The 20336-nt window shown below is 28.0% G+C and overlaps 1 protein-coding gene across 1 annotated transcript; it reads left to right on the top strand.

Annotated features, from left to right (window-relative positions):
* Positions 1 to 16745: 16745 nt before the first annotated feature.
* LOC147803993 (uncharacterized) lies at positions 16746 to 17795 on the top strand. Its single transcript, XM_087151368.1, has one exon. The coding sequence runs from the start codon at positions 16746 to 16748 to the stop codon at positions 17793 to 17795; it is 1050 nt and encodes a 349-aa protein (XP_087007494.1).
* The last annotated feature ends 2541 nt before the right edge of the window (positions 17796 to 20336 follow it).

Genomic DNA, 20336 nt, shown 5'->3' with positions numbered 1-20336 from the left:
TCTGGATTGGGTTAAAAATTACAAGGCCACGGAGTTGAACAATGGTAACTGTAAACTCTAAAAAGTTGTGTCAACTGCTCAATAAAATTAGTAAGTTTTCAATCAGCTTGTTTTAAAATAGGAAAATTAATTGAAAACAAAATCGCTGTTTTAATTTCAATTGTTATTTTATTTCTTAAAAAAAAGCAGTAAGCATTAAAAAAATTTAAAAAGTTGAAATTTTATTCTCCAAAATATTTGTCTTTTTTAATCAATTTCTTATTCAGTCATATATATATATTTTTAATGATCTTTTAACAGAATATTCAGTAAAATAAAAGTACACATTTATTTTAGAAAATATGGATTATAATAATCCAGATTAAAAATAATAGACTCTATACACTTTAAAATTCTGTATAAAAACTAAAGCAAGAAAAAAATATTTCTTAAAAAATTAAATGAAACAAATATTACTTTCTTACACTATATTTAATTTAATGTCTTAACTTTTGAACAATTTATTAAATAGTGAAAAAATTATATTTGGACATTTTAAGTTTCTTCCATTCCCTTAGGTTTTTACAACTACCTGTATCCTATTAAAAATTAGTTTTATATTTGATGAAAGGCAAACTCTGTATTAAAGTAGTTTCATAAAATCAATTAGTGCCAAATGATTTCGTATCAAATGTAATTATAAGTAAATAGTTTAAAAAAATTACATTTTTTAATGAAAACATAACTACAGGGCGAGTAGCCAAATCTTTGAATCAAAAATAAACACCCCATTTTTCGTGAAATGCACGGGATCCACCAGATATCACTGAAGAAAAAAAAATTATTTGTGAAAAAAAAGCACTTTTTAAAAACACCAGCTGAAAAAAGCACCTTTAAAAGCTTTTAAAAACGAAATCCCCAAAAAAGCACCTTTAAGTACTTTTTACAAACGCTACGCACCCTGAACTATAAGTATTGTATTTATTTAACAATAGCAATTCAGAATTGTTATTTTTAAAAAAATAGGCATTAAAAACATGACAAATGTAGACAAAATTTATTAGTAAATAAACAAGTTCAAAAGTTGTCAAAAGTCATCCATGCTACAAATGCAAGGAATTTATAGTTTTAGGAAATAAAGCTTTAGCTACAATAAAAACAGGAAATATTATTTGTAAAAGAATAAAACAATCAAGAAAAACATGTATTTTTTAAAAACATAATTGTTTATAGATGCAAATCTTAAAAATAATAGCACCAGGAAGATCCACAAGAATAATGGCAATAGGGTATTCAATAATAATGTGAATAAGCAGTATTAGAATCCTGTCAAAAATGAATACGCATAACTGGTTGCAAATTAACATGTAATTGATGAAAAACAAAAATGCAATCGAAAACGAACGAATCATTAACTTAAATAGACCGGATTGTAAACAACAAAACCTATTTTCTTGCCGAGAAAATAGAGCACTTGAATGAGATTATGAGAAACACTTCAAGTTTCAACAGGAAATGAAAGTACGATTGGTATTTTTTATTCCGTCTTCCTATCAATGCTTCGACAGATTTCGATAGCGTTTTTGCTTCCGTTTTTTTTCTTCCTTAAATATATAAAAACTTTGGGGAATATATTCGTTGTCATTATCGGTCGCGCAAACTACAATCGCCAAGGTGCGAAAAGGATTGTAAATTGGAATTGAAAAAAACAATGATAAATAAATAAAAAACATGTGCACGTCTGAGCAGAGGTCGGATACCAGTACCTCTGAGTTGCTTTTGTTTTTACGCACAGGCAGCTGCCCAGACTAGGCGATTATTCTGCTGCAAATCACGGAAATTTTCCTTACAAACATAAACAGGCAAAGAAATTAATTTAAAACTGTTACGCTGCATCAGGGTGTGTAGCAGTGCCGTAACTTCACCCCTCGGGGCCCTGGGGCAAAAATTTTTGGCGTAGGCCCTTTCAAAAACTTTTAGTACTCCATCTCTAAACGTCATTTTAGCTATTTATGTATTATGTTAGCGAATATGTTTATGAAAACAAGTTATTTGTTCGCATATAAATTGGATTACAAAACATTCCACATGGCAAAATACAAAATTTCAGCGAAATCGATTAATCTTGAGAAATTAAATTTTAAAAAAGTCGTACTTATGAAACTCGATTTCTAAAGAACTAATTAACCAATTACGCTCATATTTTGTATTTTCCATGTGGAATTAGATACTTTAAAATGATATTAAAAAAAAAAACTATATGCCTTAAGATTCAGACGCTTATTGTCCGAAAGTGGACTGATCGTTAAGAATAGTTCCCAGCAGATCACCGAAGTTAAGCATCACTGACTGCGGTCAGTGTGCGGGTGGGTGACCACTTGGATCAGTCTGCGTAGGGACCGAGGGTGTGCGGTATTGGTCCTCGTTAAACTGTTCTACCATAAAGTGCTCGACCTCGCGTGCTGGTCGCCGGGCTACCGAAGCGGGGGTGCCATCCCCTCTACAGAGGATCAAACCTCAAGGGATGTTTCCCAGACCGTCGCCAATAGTCTATTGTGCAGCACTAGTGCGACGTAAATGATCAACAACATCAAACTATTATGAAATAAAAAATGATAAATATTTACTAAAATTTATTTTTTGCATGGAATTATCTTTAGATAAAAGAATTTTATAACCGTGTGCAAAAATTTTTCAATTCCCTTAAAAAGCTCTCAATCTGTAGTGAAATACAAAAAAAAAAAAAAAAAAAAAAAAAAAAAAAAAAGAAGAAGAAAAAAATATAAAGCATATGGGGGTCCAAACTTTGGATAGCTTACCCGACCCAATTATTGGGGCAATAATTCCCAGATTACAGCTACCTCCTATAGTACGGGGGTTAGAAAATCGAATCTGTTTCCTCTAAATATAATGTTAATCATAAAATGCCAATTTTATAAGCCTGTTGAATTCGGTTACTATTCCGTTAGGAAGGTCTTTTCAACGTGTCAGGGGTGTTTCACCGAATGTCTCTGCTTCCCCCTTTTCATGGGCATGGGGATGATCAATCACAATACTCTCAACTAAGTCTAGGTTTTATTACCTACTAGATTGGCACTCTTATTCGCCCCATTATATGCCAAATGATGATCGCCAAAGAGGTAAGTTTATAGGAAGTACCACACAAGTTTATAGGGAATACACATAGGTAAGTATACACAACCGGTATATTTGCTTGTAGTCGTCTGCTGTCGAAGTAACAGGAGAATGTGTATATGATTCTCGAGAACTCTCATATTCTGAGGAAGAAAAGATTACAAGCTAACGTTCCTGAGACGTTAGCTTTATTAATGCATTTGCTGATAATTTCAATGGTTAAAACAAAAACTAAATCTCAAAACTTTCTTTTAAAGTTTGTATCGTGAGCCCTTTTTACTTTTTTTATTAATTTATTTTATAATTAATTTATTTTATTATATTTGGTTTTGTTTGTTTATTACTTTAAAAAACAAGATTTTATTTCTAAAATGACATTAAAAAAGGTTATATACTAAAAACAAGATATTACGCTGATCCTCTCCATCTGATTTGATTGATTTTTGTTTCTTGACACGAAAGTTTATTTTTTTATTTTAAGTTAAAACCATTCACTTTATAACTTCTTTGCAGACATCTTTGTTTCTGAGGAACTATAATTATTCTCTTGTTTCATTTTGTGCCGGTAATGAGCTTCCTAACCCGAATTAGCACACTTTATGAAATAAAGTATTCTATATTTTTATTCGATTTATTTTTATACGATTCTAAATAGAAATATTATTTAATGAGCGTAAACATCTTGGCCTAGCCATTAAAAAAAAGCATCAAAAATAGACTTGTTTGAAATTATAACAATTTTAAGCAATATTATTTGAATAATATTGCTTTTAAGCGTATTCAATGTCGCAGTTGATTATATTTAGAAATATAAAATAATTACAAAATTTTTTTTATCAGACTCTAATACTTTCACTTCAGGTAACTCAAAAAGGAAATTGATTTAACTATGTTAAAATGGTGAAGGAGGAATTATGGAAAACTGATTTAATTATTCATAGTTGCACATAGTTGCACAGTTCATACCACACATGAAAATCTTACTCTAAGTGTAATAGAAAGAACAATTTGTCTATTTAGAATAAAATATTATTTCTTATTAAAAATTAAAGAAAGCTGATATTTAATAAAAAAAATAATTAATTTCTGCAAGTTTCTGACTGTAAGCAATCTGAACAATCAATAAAATAAAATTCTCACGATATAATAAATTACCCAAAAGAGCTCAAAACGAATAGTCATGACTAGGACTGGGCTATAAATCGAGATATCGCGACATATCGATTTAACGCCTATATCGGCAAACCGATACAGCAACTTTCATTCCAAGCGATGCATCAGAAATCTGATTTAAGCCGTCGAGTGACGAAGACGATATAACGATACACGCAAGGACTTTCTCTTACGTTCCGATGCCAACTCGCGCTGTGGAAGACGATATTGTTTCGTTATGTTGAGACGGCCTTGACTGATGAGCGGTAGAATCAGAATCACTTTTGAGACCTTATATCGTTATATCACTTGTTCGTTTTCGCACCTTCGCGATTTGAAATCGTTTCTTGTAGATTATTTTCAATGGGATTAACTTCGTGATCGCCGTCGTAACCTTGTTCTGAACGCAATCTATTATTGAAAAGAATTTATAAAGAAAAGTTTCTTTATTAATTAGGTAAGTTTTTTATTTATTTTCTGACAAAACTTTTTTTATATTTTTAAATGTGAAAATTATCGGAAATCTAATTTAAGGCACCCATAAGGAATTAAATTACAAAGTAAATAAATTTCTTAGGTTATTTTCTTACTTTCTTTTAATTTATTAAAAACCTTTCGGATAAAACTTCTAATAATTTAATGGGCTTCTATTACTGATTTTAAATTTATAAATCTTGAGTTGTTTTTATTTTTAGAAATAAAGTTAAAACAAAACTTATTTTTTTGGCATAAGTCAATAAACTTTATTTGTTCAAAAGAATTTGAAAAGTTTGCGAATTTTATTCATTTCTTTTTTTTTTTTATCAATTACTACTTCGTTTTATTAGAGAGTAAAATCATTATTTTTTTTAATTTTCGTTTTATATTATTAGTTAATTAGCTAAATATATTACCGAATATCACAATTCTTTTGTTTTTATTTTTAAGAATTTAATTAAGAAACTTTGCCTTACTTTGTTTTTTGTTCATAATTCGGTCATTATTTAATTTAATTTAATTATTTATATGAAATAATAATAAAAATAGTGTTTAAGAAGCATTTTTTTTCTAAAATTTATTTAGCTCTTTGTTTTAAGCATACAAATAATTTTTTAACGAACTTATTTTTTAAATTTTGTTCCTATGCTGTTAGGTAAATATATTGATAAATTTCACTTTTATTTATTTTTTTATTTTTAAACTAAGAAATCTTTTGTTATTTGCGTGATCATTTTTAGAAAATATAACAAAACTTGTGTTTACTTCTTCATTAAGAATTTGAACATTACGATCGAACTTAATAATTCTGTAATTATTTACGCATAATAGTACAAGCAAATATTGATTTGTTAAAAAAAGTTTCTTTTTTTAAAAAAAAAAAATATTTTTAACACTTTGTTTTAAGTGTATAATGAATTTCTTAACAAACTTTTTTTTTAATTTTTTAAATTTTCTTTCAATAATTTCAGCTAGATATCTTTATAAAATTCCTTCAGCTAGATATCTTTATAAACTGAGAAATCTTTCAGAGAACGATAATTTTAAGAAATTATTACAAATCTTATGTTTACTTTTTAGTTTAAAATTCGAACATTTTTAATTTTAAACTTCGGCTTTTAGTCAATCTAACTTTTATTTTAATTAAAATATATTTTGAAATTTTAAAATCAGCTTTTGTTTAATAACAATATTTTTTTTCATTAAGGGTGTTTTAGGGGTTAACTTAAATTAAGACTGCTTATACCTTATAAACGATAAAGAAGTGCAAATATTTCATTCTGTATCTACACACATTTTTTCAATAAATATTTTAAGTAAGATTTGTTCATCTTAGTCAACTTATTTAATATCTTTCTTTAGCAAAACATATATATTTTCAAATTTATAAATTAATTTAAATCAATATGCGTATGAAGTCTTGATAGAAATCTGACTTTCTGTGCCTTACAAGTAAATGAAATTAAATAATACTATATCGCGATACATCGCTATATCGCGATGCAAAACTGACGATATATCACGATAGATAATTTCTAATATCGCCCAGTCCTAGTCATGACTAGGACTGGGCGATATTAGAAATTATATATCGCGATATAGTATTTTTGTATTTTGTATCGCGATATAGTATTATTTAATTTCATTTACTTGTAAGGCACAGAAAATCAGATTTCTATCAAAACTCCATACTCAAATTGATTTAAATCAATTTATAAATTTGAAGATATATATGTTTTGCTTAAGAAAGATATTAAATAAATTGACTACAATGTACAAATCTTGCTTAAAATATTTATTGAAAAAATGTGTTTAGATACAATATTTGCACCTCTTTATCGTTTATAAGGTATAAGCAGTCTTAATTTAAGTTAGATACTTTACTAAGCTTTTAACTAGAAATCAAAGAAAGTTTAAAATGATAGGTTTATGAATTTATTCGGAAATCAATTAGTTTAAGTGAATTAAATTTTGAAAAAAAAAAGTATGAAGCCATAAAAAATAATTTTACTAAATGAGCCATAGCCAATTGAGCGAAATTGAAACTTCGTATGAAATTTTTATTTTGAAATAAAAATATATCAACATTTCCGATTGTTTAAAAGTAAACATAAGTTTTGTTATAATTTCTTAAAATTTTCGCTCCTTGAAAGATTTATCAGTTTAAAAATAAGAAGGGAATTTTATAAATATATCCGGTTAAAATTATTGAAAGAAAATTTAGAAAATTTAAAAAAAAAAGCTTGTTAAAAAATTCATTATACGCTTAAAACGAAGTGTTAAAAACTTAGTTTATTTTTAAAAAAAAGCGTTTTTTACAAATCAATGTTTCCTTGTAGATTTTGCATAAATAATTACATAATTATTAAGTTCGATCGTAATCTTCAAATTCTAAATGAAAAAGTAAACGCAAGGTTTGCTACATTTTCTAAAAATGATCACGAAAATAACGAAAGATTTCTTAATTTAAAAATAAATCAAATTGAAATTTATCAATATATTTACCCAACAGTATAGAAAGAAAATTAAAAAAAAAATAAGTTCGTTAAAAAATATTTGTATGTTTAAAACAAAGTGCTAAATAAAGTTTAAAAAAAACACTTTTAAAACACCATTTTTTATTATTATTATTTCACATAAACAGGGGTGATTGTGAGCCCAAGTCAAAATTCCGGAAAATTTCTAAAGTAAAAAAAAAAAAAAAATTTAAGTTAAAAAATTAGATACAAATTTAAACAAAGTTTTTTTTTCTTTTTCTCAGTATTTCTTAGTTTATTGAAAATATATTTAAAATTTTAAACATACCTATACTATTTACACATAACTATGATGACCTGGAGAAGTCATTAAAATTTACAAATATGTCTTCCTTTCTTGAGTTTATGATTATAATAACTATTTACTGATAAAAAAAATTATTATTAATCATGAATATACACTAATAAAGTATCTGACACTCCCTTACAAAAAAATAAAATAAACTTTGTTTTTAGTTCCACCTTTGAAAATTTGATTTCCGGAAACTTCTGTGATCAATGATTTTTTGAAACGTCTGGACCTTCGATTTCCGGAAACTTCCGGATCACTGTTAGCGAAAAATCCAGATTTTTTCCGGAGCACAATCAGCCCTGCATAAATAATTAAGTCAAATTGAATAATGACCGAAAAACAAAGTAAAGTTTAATTTCTTAAAAAAAAACCAAAAGAATTGTGATATTTGATAATATATTTCAAATAACTAATAATATTAAAAGAAAATTTTAAAGGAAATTATCATACTCTCTAATAAAGTGCTAAATGATTAAATTATATAAGTATAATATTTTATACATATGTTAGCATATTTAGTACTACTTACTTAAGCCTTCATAAAATAACCTTTGGATAAACGAATATTATAATTCAATGCAATTTTTTTTATTTCATTTAAAATGTTCTCAAGGTATTTTAAAATACGCATAAAGTTAAAGTACGTACAAGAGTCCAACCATATTTACGAGATAGCGATTACCTCCTTCTTTTAGGGATATCAAAAATCGAAATCCATCAAAGAAAATGTATCTTTATTTAGAGAAAAAATGTTTTTGTGCTTGGTTTAGAAACTTAAAATATCGTCGACCCTTATTAATTAGCAAATTTGAGCTCACCCTTCAACCGAGCCATTTAGGTTGAGTCTTAATATTAAGATCCGACTATTCGACCAAAAGTAATTCCGGGTGGTCCGTTTTGCTATGCACATATGCATACTTATTTTTATATGTATTTAAATATAAATGTATTCTTAAAACTTAAAATAGACGAGCAGTTTTTTAAAAATAATTACCGTGATCTCCACTGGCTACGCTTCATGACTAACGCAACAGAATTTTTTAGATTTTTAAAGGACCGTTTGCACTGAATGTGATTTTTTTCGGATGCGACAGAAATCCTCAAAACTCACTAATCACGTTGCCGCTCGCGTGTAAAAGTGCATCCAGTGAGGATGGCGTTGTAACGAATAGTAAGGATACTTTTAAGAATTTTAATTAAAGATAGATAAAATTCGTAAATTAATTTTCCTGCTGGATGTGAATAATTAAACATTTAGTTTTAAAATCGTTATAATTAAAAATGCACATTAAGGACACATTTTAAATGTGTAATATTAAATTTGTTAAATTATTATGCATATAATTTAGTCCGCGTAAGACTATCTACCTTGCAAATGAATTGCCCACAATCAATAAATGCTCTTCATTTTGTTTTGTTTTAACAAGGAATAAAGATAAAATAACTTATAATTTATGTAAATATTTAACCATTTTTGCCTTTGTAAATGCCTTTTTTCTTTTTAAAGAAAACAATCATATTTTGCGTTGCACGTAAAGGGAAACCACGAAAATATCATTCAGATTGCTTGACGCTTAAAGAGTTCCTGCGAAATGCTCAGTAATCGTAATGAATTTTATGCAATAAATCATTTTTTTAGCGTCTTTGACAGACAGCCAATTATTTCGGTGAATATAACGAGATGCTCTTCATATTTTTTTTGTAATTTTAAATTCATCCCAAAAATCAAAGTAACGCACAATTTAAATATCAGCGTAAAACAATGTTTATAAAAGATATAAAAATAATTTATTTTAACCAAGATTAAGTTTAAATTAAAATAATCAAATTTTGCGTTACACGCAAAGGAAAACCGCGACAAAGTTTTTCGGATTGCTTGGCGGTAATAGGATTTCAACTAAATGTTCATCCTTATCTTAATGAAATAATTTTTTATAAGCAACCATTTTTGATTATTATTTAGGCCTAGCCGTTGTTGCTCAGAAGATCAGGAGTCTCCTTGAGGTCAGGCTAACCATGGGAGGTTATCGTGGTTTTCCTCACCATGTAACGCAAATGCTGGTTAGTTCCATCAAGAAGTCCTCCACGAAGGCAAATTTCTTTCAATACCTGACCAGGACTATCCTTGTCTTCTGGATTGGATTTAAAATTGAATTTACGGAGTTGAACATCAGTAGGAGTAAACACAAAATTATGTCTGCTGTTCGACGACGGTTATAAAATTATGAAACAGATAATGTATCAATTTATTGAATATAAACGAAAAGCTCTTCTTTTTAACTCAACCAGTAAAACAAAATAAGCTACAATTTAAGTATCGAAATACAATTATATACTTATGAAAGCTATAAAAACAACCCATTCAAAAGTCAAAAGAAGTGTTGGATAACTGAAGTATCGTACGATTACCATTCTACTATGACTGGAAAAGAAGATGGTGATACTGATAACAATATTATTTCAAACAATTACACACTCATAAATTATTCCAATGTTAGAAATTTATAAACTTATTGAAAATTTATGGAATACTAAAATTATAGTATATTAAAAAGTTTAAAAAAAAAAGCTGGTTATAGATGCTGAATAAAGCTGGCTATAGATGTTTATTTGACAACTAAATTTAATAATAATAATACCATTATAATGGGTATAAATACTTTTAAAAATAAGATTCATTTTCTAGAAAGGCAACTTTAGCAACACAAATTTTAACTATATACTGTCAAACTACAAATGGAATAATATATATAAACAGAGATTAAATATTACCAATAATTGCGCCTGACACTCTGTAACCAAAAAATCTTTTTTTTTTCATTATTGCCCATCCAGCTTTAGAGTTCAACAACATCATCAGGCATGATGTGACGAATAGCTCGTCTTGTATGTTCTTTAAAATCAGTTCCATCAAGACTTTGCAATCTAGCAGACTATGAGAAAGAAAAAAAATTATACAAATAACAATATTTTAAAAAAGCAAATTGACATGTAAATGATATAATTAATAAAAATTTATTTTAAAGAAAACAAAATTTCATTCTGAAAATAGTTTATCGTAAATCTGTCCTTGTAAAAGAACGAGCTTGGAGAATCAAGAAAAAGACAATACTAAAATTTAGCATACAATTTTTTTTTGTAAAAATACAAATATGTAAATACTAATTAAATGTTTCAACCACAATTATCAGTTAAAAATGTTAACAAAAATTTAATAATTGAGAAAATATGCAGATCAACTACAAGTAAGTTTTATATGCCTTTTAAAGCACTAAATATTTTATCTTAAGAGATCATTGAATATTTTTTTAACCCCATCAAAAAATACATATTATGAAACACAAGATACCTACCTAAAATATATCTATAAAAGTAAACTAAGAATTAAAATGTAAACACATATATTTAAACCAGCTTCACAATGCAAGAGGTGAATAATGACAAATATATTTACAAGAACTTTTTAAAAGAAAATAAACTCCTTACAGATTCAATAACTCTTTTCAATACTTTTATTAACTTTTCAATATTTTTTAATAAAAAAGTATTTCTTGAAATACTAAGTAGTGAGCATGAAACTAAGCATTAAGCAGGAGAAATTCTAATAACTGCTTTTGAAACAATGCAGGGATGAGATTAGCCAAAACGCAAAAAAGCTGAATTTCCACGATAGTAAATTTTACGCAAGCGCAACCCTTTAATAAAAAATTCCAGACAGTTAAAGGTAATAAATAATGTGTTGACATACAATTGTGTACTAATCTATTATTATGAAAACGATTACATTGATACTTAACATTTAGTGAAAAAAAAATTTGGAAATTATATTTTTCCTCAGTTCACACAAGAGACAATTACTACTTGAAAAACTACCTGGTTTAGCAAATTAAAACTACTGAGAATATAAATTAATATTTCATTTCTTTTAATAAATACTGTTGTGATTTATAACAAATATATCAGTAAAATTACTTTTTAAATTATCTAAATCTACTATCTATCTACTCTTTAAATTAATATAAAAAAACTTTAACAATGGACCGAATCATTATGTTCATATTATAATCTAATCATATTATAATTCATATTATAATCTAATATACTACAGCCCTCTGAAACATATCAATAACAGTGAAGTAGAAATATATAGTAACTCCTTAACATACAAAAATTGCTATTTCAGTTTGAAAAATTACATGACAATCAGCAACTGTTTAGATAATTGTTTTTTATTTGATAAGAATTTTGCATTTTATGGCATAAATAACAGCAATTATAAATAAAATTTTGATGATGAGTTAATTAACTCTTTTTCCCCCCAAATTTTTTTTTAATTAAATCCCTTTTTAAGTGATTGATTTTGTTTGCTATATCTTTTATGTTTGCTAGATTTAGTCGTTAGTCCATCTTCAAACATCTTGTGACAAATCCTATTTTTTCTTCTTTGCAAGCACAGAATGTAAGTTTTGAATATATTCCCTTCCAGTTTCTCTGATGTTGTAACACTTACATATACTAATAATAATCATTAGAAAAACAGTCACCTTTATAGTAACTAATTAAAAAAAATTTACTTCTTACAAGAATCGCGATAGTTGATCTTAAAATTGCGTGAATATGAATAACAATTATGGATTTTGAAATCACATGAATATGAAACTAGATATACGATTTTGAAAAATGAGAAAATACAAACTAGGATATAGAATTTTTAAAACATGTAAATACAAATCACGATTCATAATTTTTAGATAGCGTAAATACGAATCATGATGCGTAATTTTTAGACTGCATAAATAAGAATTATGATGCATAACTTTAAGAATGTGTGAATGCGAATCCCAATCCTTATTTTAAAATCGCGTATAAATACGAAAATCAATGTTTGATATTATAAACCGCATGAGTAAATCAACACATTGAATTTTAAACTAGCGTGAATACGAATCGCTACATAGGTTTTTAAAAAGACGTAAATACGAATCACAATAACGGATTTTTAAATCTCGTAAATAAGAATCGCAACGTACAATATTCAAATCGCGTGAATAAGAATCGCAACACTCAAATATGAAAAGCTATGTTTGATATTAAAATCGTGTGAATAAGAATCGAGATATTAGCAGATTCCAGGCTTGGGAACTTTAAAAGGCTTGTCAGAAGCAGCGTCGTTTGAACTATAAAAATCGGATCTATCTGGAGGGCGGGTAAAAAATTCGGAAAATCTTATCTGTTGCGTGTAAAAGGGGAGAAAATAGGTAAAATAAGTAAAAATGAGAAAGGATTGGTAGCTACGTAGTTTGCATTTTCTGCTTCTCTTTGAAAATCGGTGAATTTTCTGAAAAAGCGGAATACTTAAAAAAAAAATGAAATTTTTAGAAAATCCGAATTTTTGATAAAAAAAAAAAAGCTGAAATTTAAGAGATAAAAGAGAAAAAAGCGGAAATCCGCTAAAAAGCGGAAAAATCTCATCCCTGAACAATGACATTAAAATGAGAAAATGTAGACACTATTCTGTATAAAATTAGTTACACATATAGACATTTTTATCGCGTCCATATGATTCTTTTTTAAATAATAAACTTAACCAATATTAATATCAATATAATTTAAGAACTATTTTTAAAAAGATATGAATTACTGAGATAGTGAAAATAATGTAATTATCTTCAGCAGTTAAAATTGATAGCCTGATTAAATTTAATATAATAGTTAGATAACTTTGCAACTTTTTATTAATTTTAAGACAGATTGATTATGAACAATCATATAAGGAGAAAAATTGAATTTATTGCAGCAAATGCTGCAATTTACTCAGACTAGGACGGAAAAAAAAAACCTGCAGCCCTTTTGCCTGGTTATTTACTTGGTTAAGTATCTCTAATTTTAAAAATCCCTATGGACCGCATTTTTCACACAAGGGAACGCTGCAAGTTCTATACGCCTATACTTCCAGGTTACTGTTTCGGGTGTATTTTAAAGCCATTTGGCTCACAACGCGATCATTGTGTTTTGAGAACTTGCAAGAGAACATTGTGATTCTTGCAAACGTGGTATTTGATTACTTATTACTTGTGTTTACAATGCCAATGCTAAAGGTGCTAACACTAACGAAAGATGATGCACAGCTTGCAACAAGAACAAACAATAATAAACAAATTGAAAGAGGCCAAATCAGGATTGCCAAAAAAGGGAGTTATTCAAAATCTAGCAACCATGTCACCTTTTTCGCAATACATCTCTAAAGAAATAGAACAAATTTTCACTTCTTACTCACCAGAATTACTTATCGTTATTATCTTATGAAATACAACAGATTTGAGCTTAAAAATTATATAATTTATTTCTTTTGTTAAAAACAAAATTATCAGTTTGAAAATATAGCCTAGCAGAATAAGCAGTAGCAAGTATTGAGTTGGAGATTGTTATTGTTTACATTCATATTGAAAACACCATTCATAGACAATTTATAGACAAAACTTTGTAAAAAATGGTAAAATAACAATATACTAAATAATGAAGATGAATAGCAACATTGAAATAATTTATATTTCATTTAAGAAGTTGAACTTAAAGGAAGAAAACAAAAATAATAGAAAGAATGAGTTATCAGAACAGATAAAAATTTGCCTCACGAAATAATAAAAATAAAGCTTTCTCAATAATTATGAAAAAATTAAATAAACCCCGTATTTAAACTTTTAGTAATGTATGTAAACATTGCAAACATGCATGCAAACATTGTAATTGAGATATAAAAGATAATGACGGGGTTCAAGTACACTTATAAATCAATTATATAAATAGATTATGAAAAAAAGAAAGATAAACAAAAAAGAAACTAATAAAGATATTTGAGCTTATAAATACCTTATTATTTAGATTTCACTAGCAGAATTGCTCTTGTCCCTGGATAAAAGAAATAACATTAACGGTAAAGTTGAAGTTAACACGCATGCGCTGAACGATGATCCTACAAGACTCCTAAAACACTCCTTTTAAAGGCCTGTTATATTGCTGTCTATTTGTGACATCCTACGAAATTCTTTCTTCTGACACTTTACGGATATGACTGTTCCAGGAGTGTTTGGGTCCCGCAGTGGACTGATCGTTAAGACACGGTTCCCAGCAGATCACCGAAGTCAAGCATCACTGGCTGCGGTCAGTGTGCGGGTGGGTGACCACTTGGATCAGTCTGCGTAGGGACCGAGGGTGTGCGGTATTGGTCCTCGTTAAACTGTGCTACCGCAAAGTGCTCGACTTCACGCGCAGGTCGTCGGGCTACCGAAGCGGGGGTGCCATCCCCTCCGCAGAGGATCAAAATTGTGATGGCATGTCTTCGGATCATCCTCCGGTATGTTTCCCAGACCGTCGCCAATAGCCCATTGTGCAGCTCTAGTGCGACGTAAATTAACAACAACAACAACCAGGAGTGTTCGGAATGTTTTGGGATGTCTTTAGGACGAAATTTGCTGTATAGGTAATTTGTACTATTTTTTCAATAACCTTTGAAAAGCATTATAATTGGTTTTTTTTTTTTTATTAATGTTGGTTTATTTTTATGAATTACATACATTAAAGTATGAATTGTTTCAAAAATTCAACGCTGGTTTGATCGCTGGCTGAGCAAATTGAAAAATTATCATTATTATTAATTGAAGTTTAAAAATTTTATTTAATTGTTATTAGAAGTGTTGCAAGAGATTTTAAGCCCCTTCCATTTTTTATTTAAATTCTGTTTACATTTTTCCTCCGCCCAACTACACAAAAGTAAAAATGAATTATTTTTATCTCAAAAATTTCGATTTCAATAAAGTAAAAAACAAAAGAACGTGTGTTTTAAATGCGTTCTTTTGTTAACGTATCTAAAACATATGTTAATCTAATAGTTATAGCAGAACGAAACGAAATACTTCGTTTAAATTAAAGAAATATATTTATGAAAATGAATAACCTGTACTCTTTAAGAATAAAATCCTTTCAAAGAATAAAATAAGTAAAAGGCATTATTTAAAAAGATCATTTCATAAACATTTTAATCCAGCATAATTAATGATTTCTTCAGATAAGCTTAAACAAAAGAAAAACATTCTTATAAAATTCAAATATTACTAAGTACTGTAAAATGGTTTTATAATAAAATAATTAAGTTTCAGATAGTTCCCAATTTCCCCCTACCCTTCTTTTTGGTCGTCACGTTTGATGGCTTTGCACCTATTCTTTCATTTTTCACCTTTTGGTGCATTTAAAATTTTATATAGTGTGCTAAATGTAAAGCTATTGCAACGTGATATAAAACAATTGGCGATCGAAATGGGCTGCAGGTGGCGTAGAGCAGAACTCTTTTCCTATGGCAACACTTCACATGCTTTCCCCATTAACGTGTGGAAAGTCATAGAGGAAGGTAGTATGTTAGTTTCTCTCTTGATTTTCATATAGATTAAAATCTTTTAGCTTGAAAAACTATATGGAACTGAAAACTACATTAAACATAGTTCTAAAGGAAAGTATCATGGAAATTTTAAAAAATGTTTTTATTAAATAAAAAGGAAAAATATTAAGAAAGGGGAAAATATCGTAGTACATTCCTATACAACTGAAAAGAGGAGGAGAGGGAAGGGAGAAGGGCTAAAGGCATGAAACCGGTCTCTCCCCAGATGGCGTATTCGAGTGTTGCGATCGCGAATACTTGTTGTCAGTGCTTGAAATTATTTTTGAGAATTTTTAGTTCTATGAGCGACGGTAGTCGCTTTTACTGTATCAGAAGGTGATGGGAGTCATATTTTTCCTATATTTTGACGTCCTCATCCAATATGAGGAAACTGCGTTTTAGAACTAGCATCTATATATTCTTTGTCTACGAAGTACTTCGATTGGTTTGAATAAATTATCAAACCGAGTATGCGTATTAGTAAAATTGTGCCTCTAGTAAACCTGAAAAATAAGATAAAAGCAATGGTATTATCGACCAATCAAACGCCTCTATTTATTAAAAAATCGGGCAGCCAAGCAACAGCCTTGGAGCTCACATTCGCTACTTTTTAATCTTTAAATCTGGCAACAGTGCCCTTGGCGGCAAACAAGTATAAGGTGAACACAATCTCGTTTTGTTACGTACGACGGATAATTTGTGAAACATGGACGAGAAATTTAGATATAAATTTAAATGGGAAATGGAAGATTTTACTACCACACGTACGAGGATTCACACGTACAATAAAAAGTTTTGGCCTTTGGAGGGAATTGATCCTCCTGTATTTGATCCCTTTGGGAAAAAATATAATCCAAGCTGTATCGTTTTTTATGAGAGTGAAGGAAATGCTTTCGTAAAAGAAGAAAGGAAATTCTATTTAAAATTTGATGGTGCATTACCGAAAGACTTCAGAGTTGAATATTCCTGTTCTATTAATACTATAAAAGAAACGGGAAAGGGTATAACAGAGTATTTGTATTCACGGGAGGAAAAACGTGTTGAACATGGCAGAGTTTTCCTGTTTTCTGTTTTTATTAAAGGCGCAACTTTGAGGATTGGTACTAAAGTCCTTGGGTTCTCACGTGAGCATGATTATATTGCAATAGAATTTACCTTTAAAATGTACTTCTGTGATTCTGTATTACGTAAAAGACGAACCATCACTCCTGCAATAAATGTTCCACGTAAAAGACGTTGTAATATATGCTCTGATTTTAAAAACCTTTACGATTCGAAAGAAATGGCTGACGTAACTATTACTGTTGATGGTGTCTGTCTTCTCGCCCACAAATTAGTGCTTGTGACTCACTCTCCTATTTTTAAAGCTATGTTCGACAATGATTGCTTGGAATCCAATACGAAAACCATCCAAATTACTGATGTAGATGCCTCTACTTTTGATAATTTTTTAAGATGTCTCTACTGCAGTGAAATCGGGGACAAAAGTTATGATATGGTTCGTAATCTGTACGTGCTTGCAGATAAGTATGCCGTTGATGCTCTTAAAGAAGATTGTAGGAATATACTGCACTCTGAATTAAATGAAGGTACTGTTTGTCAACTTCTTGAGATGTCTTATTTGTTTATGGATGAAACTTTGAAAGGAAAGGCGGTTGACTTTTTTAAACAACATTTTTCTGCAGTGAGTGAAAAGCCAGAATGGTTCAAAATATGTGAAGATCATCCCAAAATGGCCTCAGATGTTTTGAGAACGGTTACCTTATTTTTGGGTGATAAGTCAAAACTATAAAAAAAAGTGAGATCAAAATGAGAGTTTTTCAAAAAAAAAAGTTTTTTTTATTAATATTTTTAGGACTAGCATTTTTGTTTTTTTTTAGCATGGTCGAAAATTCTTTTTGAAATGTACTGTTTTTTTTCATATATTGATTAATTATCGATTTTAATCTCATATTCTTTAAAAAGTAAATAGTACCTATCATCAAGGTTAATTTTAATGTTAATAATGTAATTTAAAAGATTATTTTATTTATTTATAGACTTAGACTTTTGTAGACTTATTTTATTTAACAAAATTAAATTTATTTCATGTATGGTCGCAAATCTTGGAAGAATATTTGATTCAGTGTAATAAATGTATAATATTTTTTTATTAGGGCAACATTAATATTTATAATTTTTGCTAGAAATTGCGAAATATAGTACAATTTCTGCCTTTTTTCCATCATAAATCGCAAAAATACAGTAGTATATTCCTTAATTTTTGGAAGCTGTTTTATTTGTTTTCCTTTGTTTTGAATTTTATTGCTTTAACAGTTATTTTAGTAGTTTAATTTAACAATTACCCATTATGTTCTTGATGTTTAATAAAATATAGGTTTTTTCTTAACTCTTTTTTTTTATTACAATTTATTTAGTCGATTATCCCTCCTATTATGAATCAAATATATTTTGTATCATAAAAGAATACATTTTCAATTCAATTATTAGATTATTTTCAATTATTAGATTAATTTGTTTTCTATTGCATAACTATTACTTTTTAAACAATGTTATATAACGCTTAATATATTTTTTTTATTGAATAATACAATGGTTAATGTTATAAAGGTAAAATAATACCTCTAAATTGATGAACTATCTATGTGAAATTTTGTGATATCCGTAGAAACAATGAAATAAGTATGGTTTTTCTGTTCCAAAGCTCAGACTAAATTATTGAAATTAGTTTTTATTGCTTCATTAATTTACATCTCTCAATTGTTAATATTCTAACTTGCTTGCATTCATATGTAGTTTTCGATCAGTTTGAAATTTTCAATATGTGTTTATTATTTGTCTTTATAGCTAAATTTTCTGTTAGTTTGCATTGATGTATAGTATCTATCATTATTTGCCTGTATATGTATGAAGAAGCTATTTTTACTGTTAAAAGTAGAGATGCAGCGGATATCCGGCAGTCACTATCAATCCGGCTAGTAGGCCGGATATCCGGTTATGGCCGGATATTATGATTATCCGGCAGTAACATTTAGCTCGAAATAAAATATTGAGTAGAAAGGTAAAAATGAAATATGTATATATAATTCATCACAATGATGGTAGAAAATGTAATTTTAACATAGAAATCAATATTCTTTTCAAATATAATTTTTTTTATACTTAAAGTGTTCATAAAATAAAGAAATTATACTTAAAATATGTATTAGGTTTAGTTTTTATCTTGGTTACTCCTACAACAGCTATATTATTATAACCATTGATATAAATATTCTTAAAGTATGCTAATATTTTGAAAGTTATGTAATATAACATAGTATGTAGTATATAAAAATATGGTATACAATTACAACAGAATATATTTACTATACAGATATACATATTTATTGTATTATAATTATATAATAGCCAACCTCTTTGATTTTTAAAATAAAATGAAATTGGCAATCTTATCAAATAAAATATAATAAATAGTAATATTAATATAAAATAAATATTAACTAATAGATAACTAATTTCATAAATTTTTTTTTCTCGTTTCACTTTATTTAAAAAATGGAGAAAAGATCTGAATGGTTGGCAGTTATATTCAAATATTAGAATAAAGTAATAATCGATCTGAGGAATTGTTTTATAAATACCAACAAAATAGGAGATCATATGTGATATTATTTATTCAATTTATAATTATTTTTTACATTTTTATTAATACAAACATTGCATGCAACTGCTTTTTAAAATTAATTTATATTGGTCTAGCATTAAAATAATATTAATCCATGTAATTATCATCGTACTTATTAATTAATACGGTTAATACTGTGGTGACAATATATACGATGATTTGAAATAAAAAATGTTTTTAAGCCAATTTATCATTTTTCAAAATCCATAAATTGTGATGCAAAAAAAAGCAATTGTTCAGCACTTTTTGGCAAAATTCTGTTTCCTCTTTGCTCATAAATGATGCCTGCTTCAGAGAACAGCCTCTCACTATAAACACTGCTTGCAGGAGGAGATAGATATTTATAGACAAATTTTGATAATATGGGAAAATTATTTTGATTTTTTTCCCACCAGTTGAGTGGTGATACTTTCCTTTCAATAACTGGTCATGAAATATATATTTATTCAACTCCTGCACTGAAGTTAACTCAAGTACAAGAACATTATTTCAGAAAAAGATGATTAAAAACATATATATTATTAATTTATTCATTATTTCAATTTGATTTTTAATATAAATAAGTTTGAATGTTTAACAGATGTTTGTTTCTGCCACCTACTTATAATAAATATTCTATCAGTGGTTTTATTTAAACTAACCACAATA

The sequence above is a fragment of the Parasteatoda tepidariorum genome, chromosome 9, assembly GCF_982258835.1.
Source record: "Parasteatoda tepidariorum strain Cologne lab strain chromosome 9, Ptep-v5.0, whole genome shotgun sequence".
Taxonomy (NCBI): Eukaryota; Metazoa; Arthropoda; class Arachnida; order Araneae; family Theridiidae; genus Parasteatoda; species Parasteatoda tepidariorum.
The sequence above is the reverse complement of the archived record's forward strand: the minus strand, read 5'-3'. Positions and strand labels throughout refer to the sequence as shown.

What these genes read in the sequence shown, in the direction of transcription:
- LOC147803993 (XM_087151368.1), top strand. Translation starts at nt 16,746, where the DNA reads ATGGAAGATTTTACTACCACACGTACGAGGATTCACACGTACAATAAA.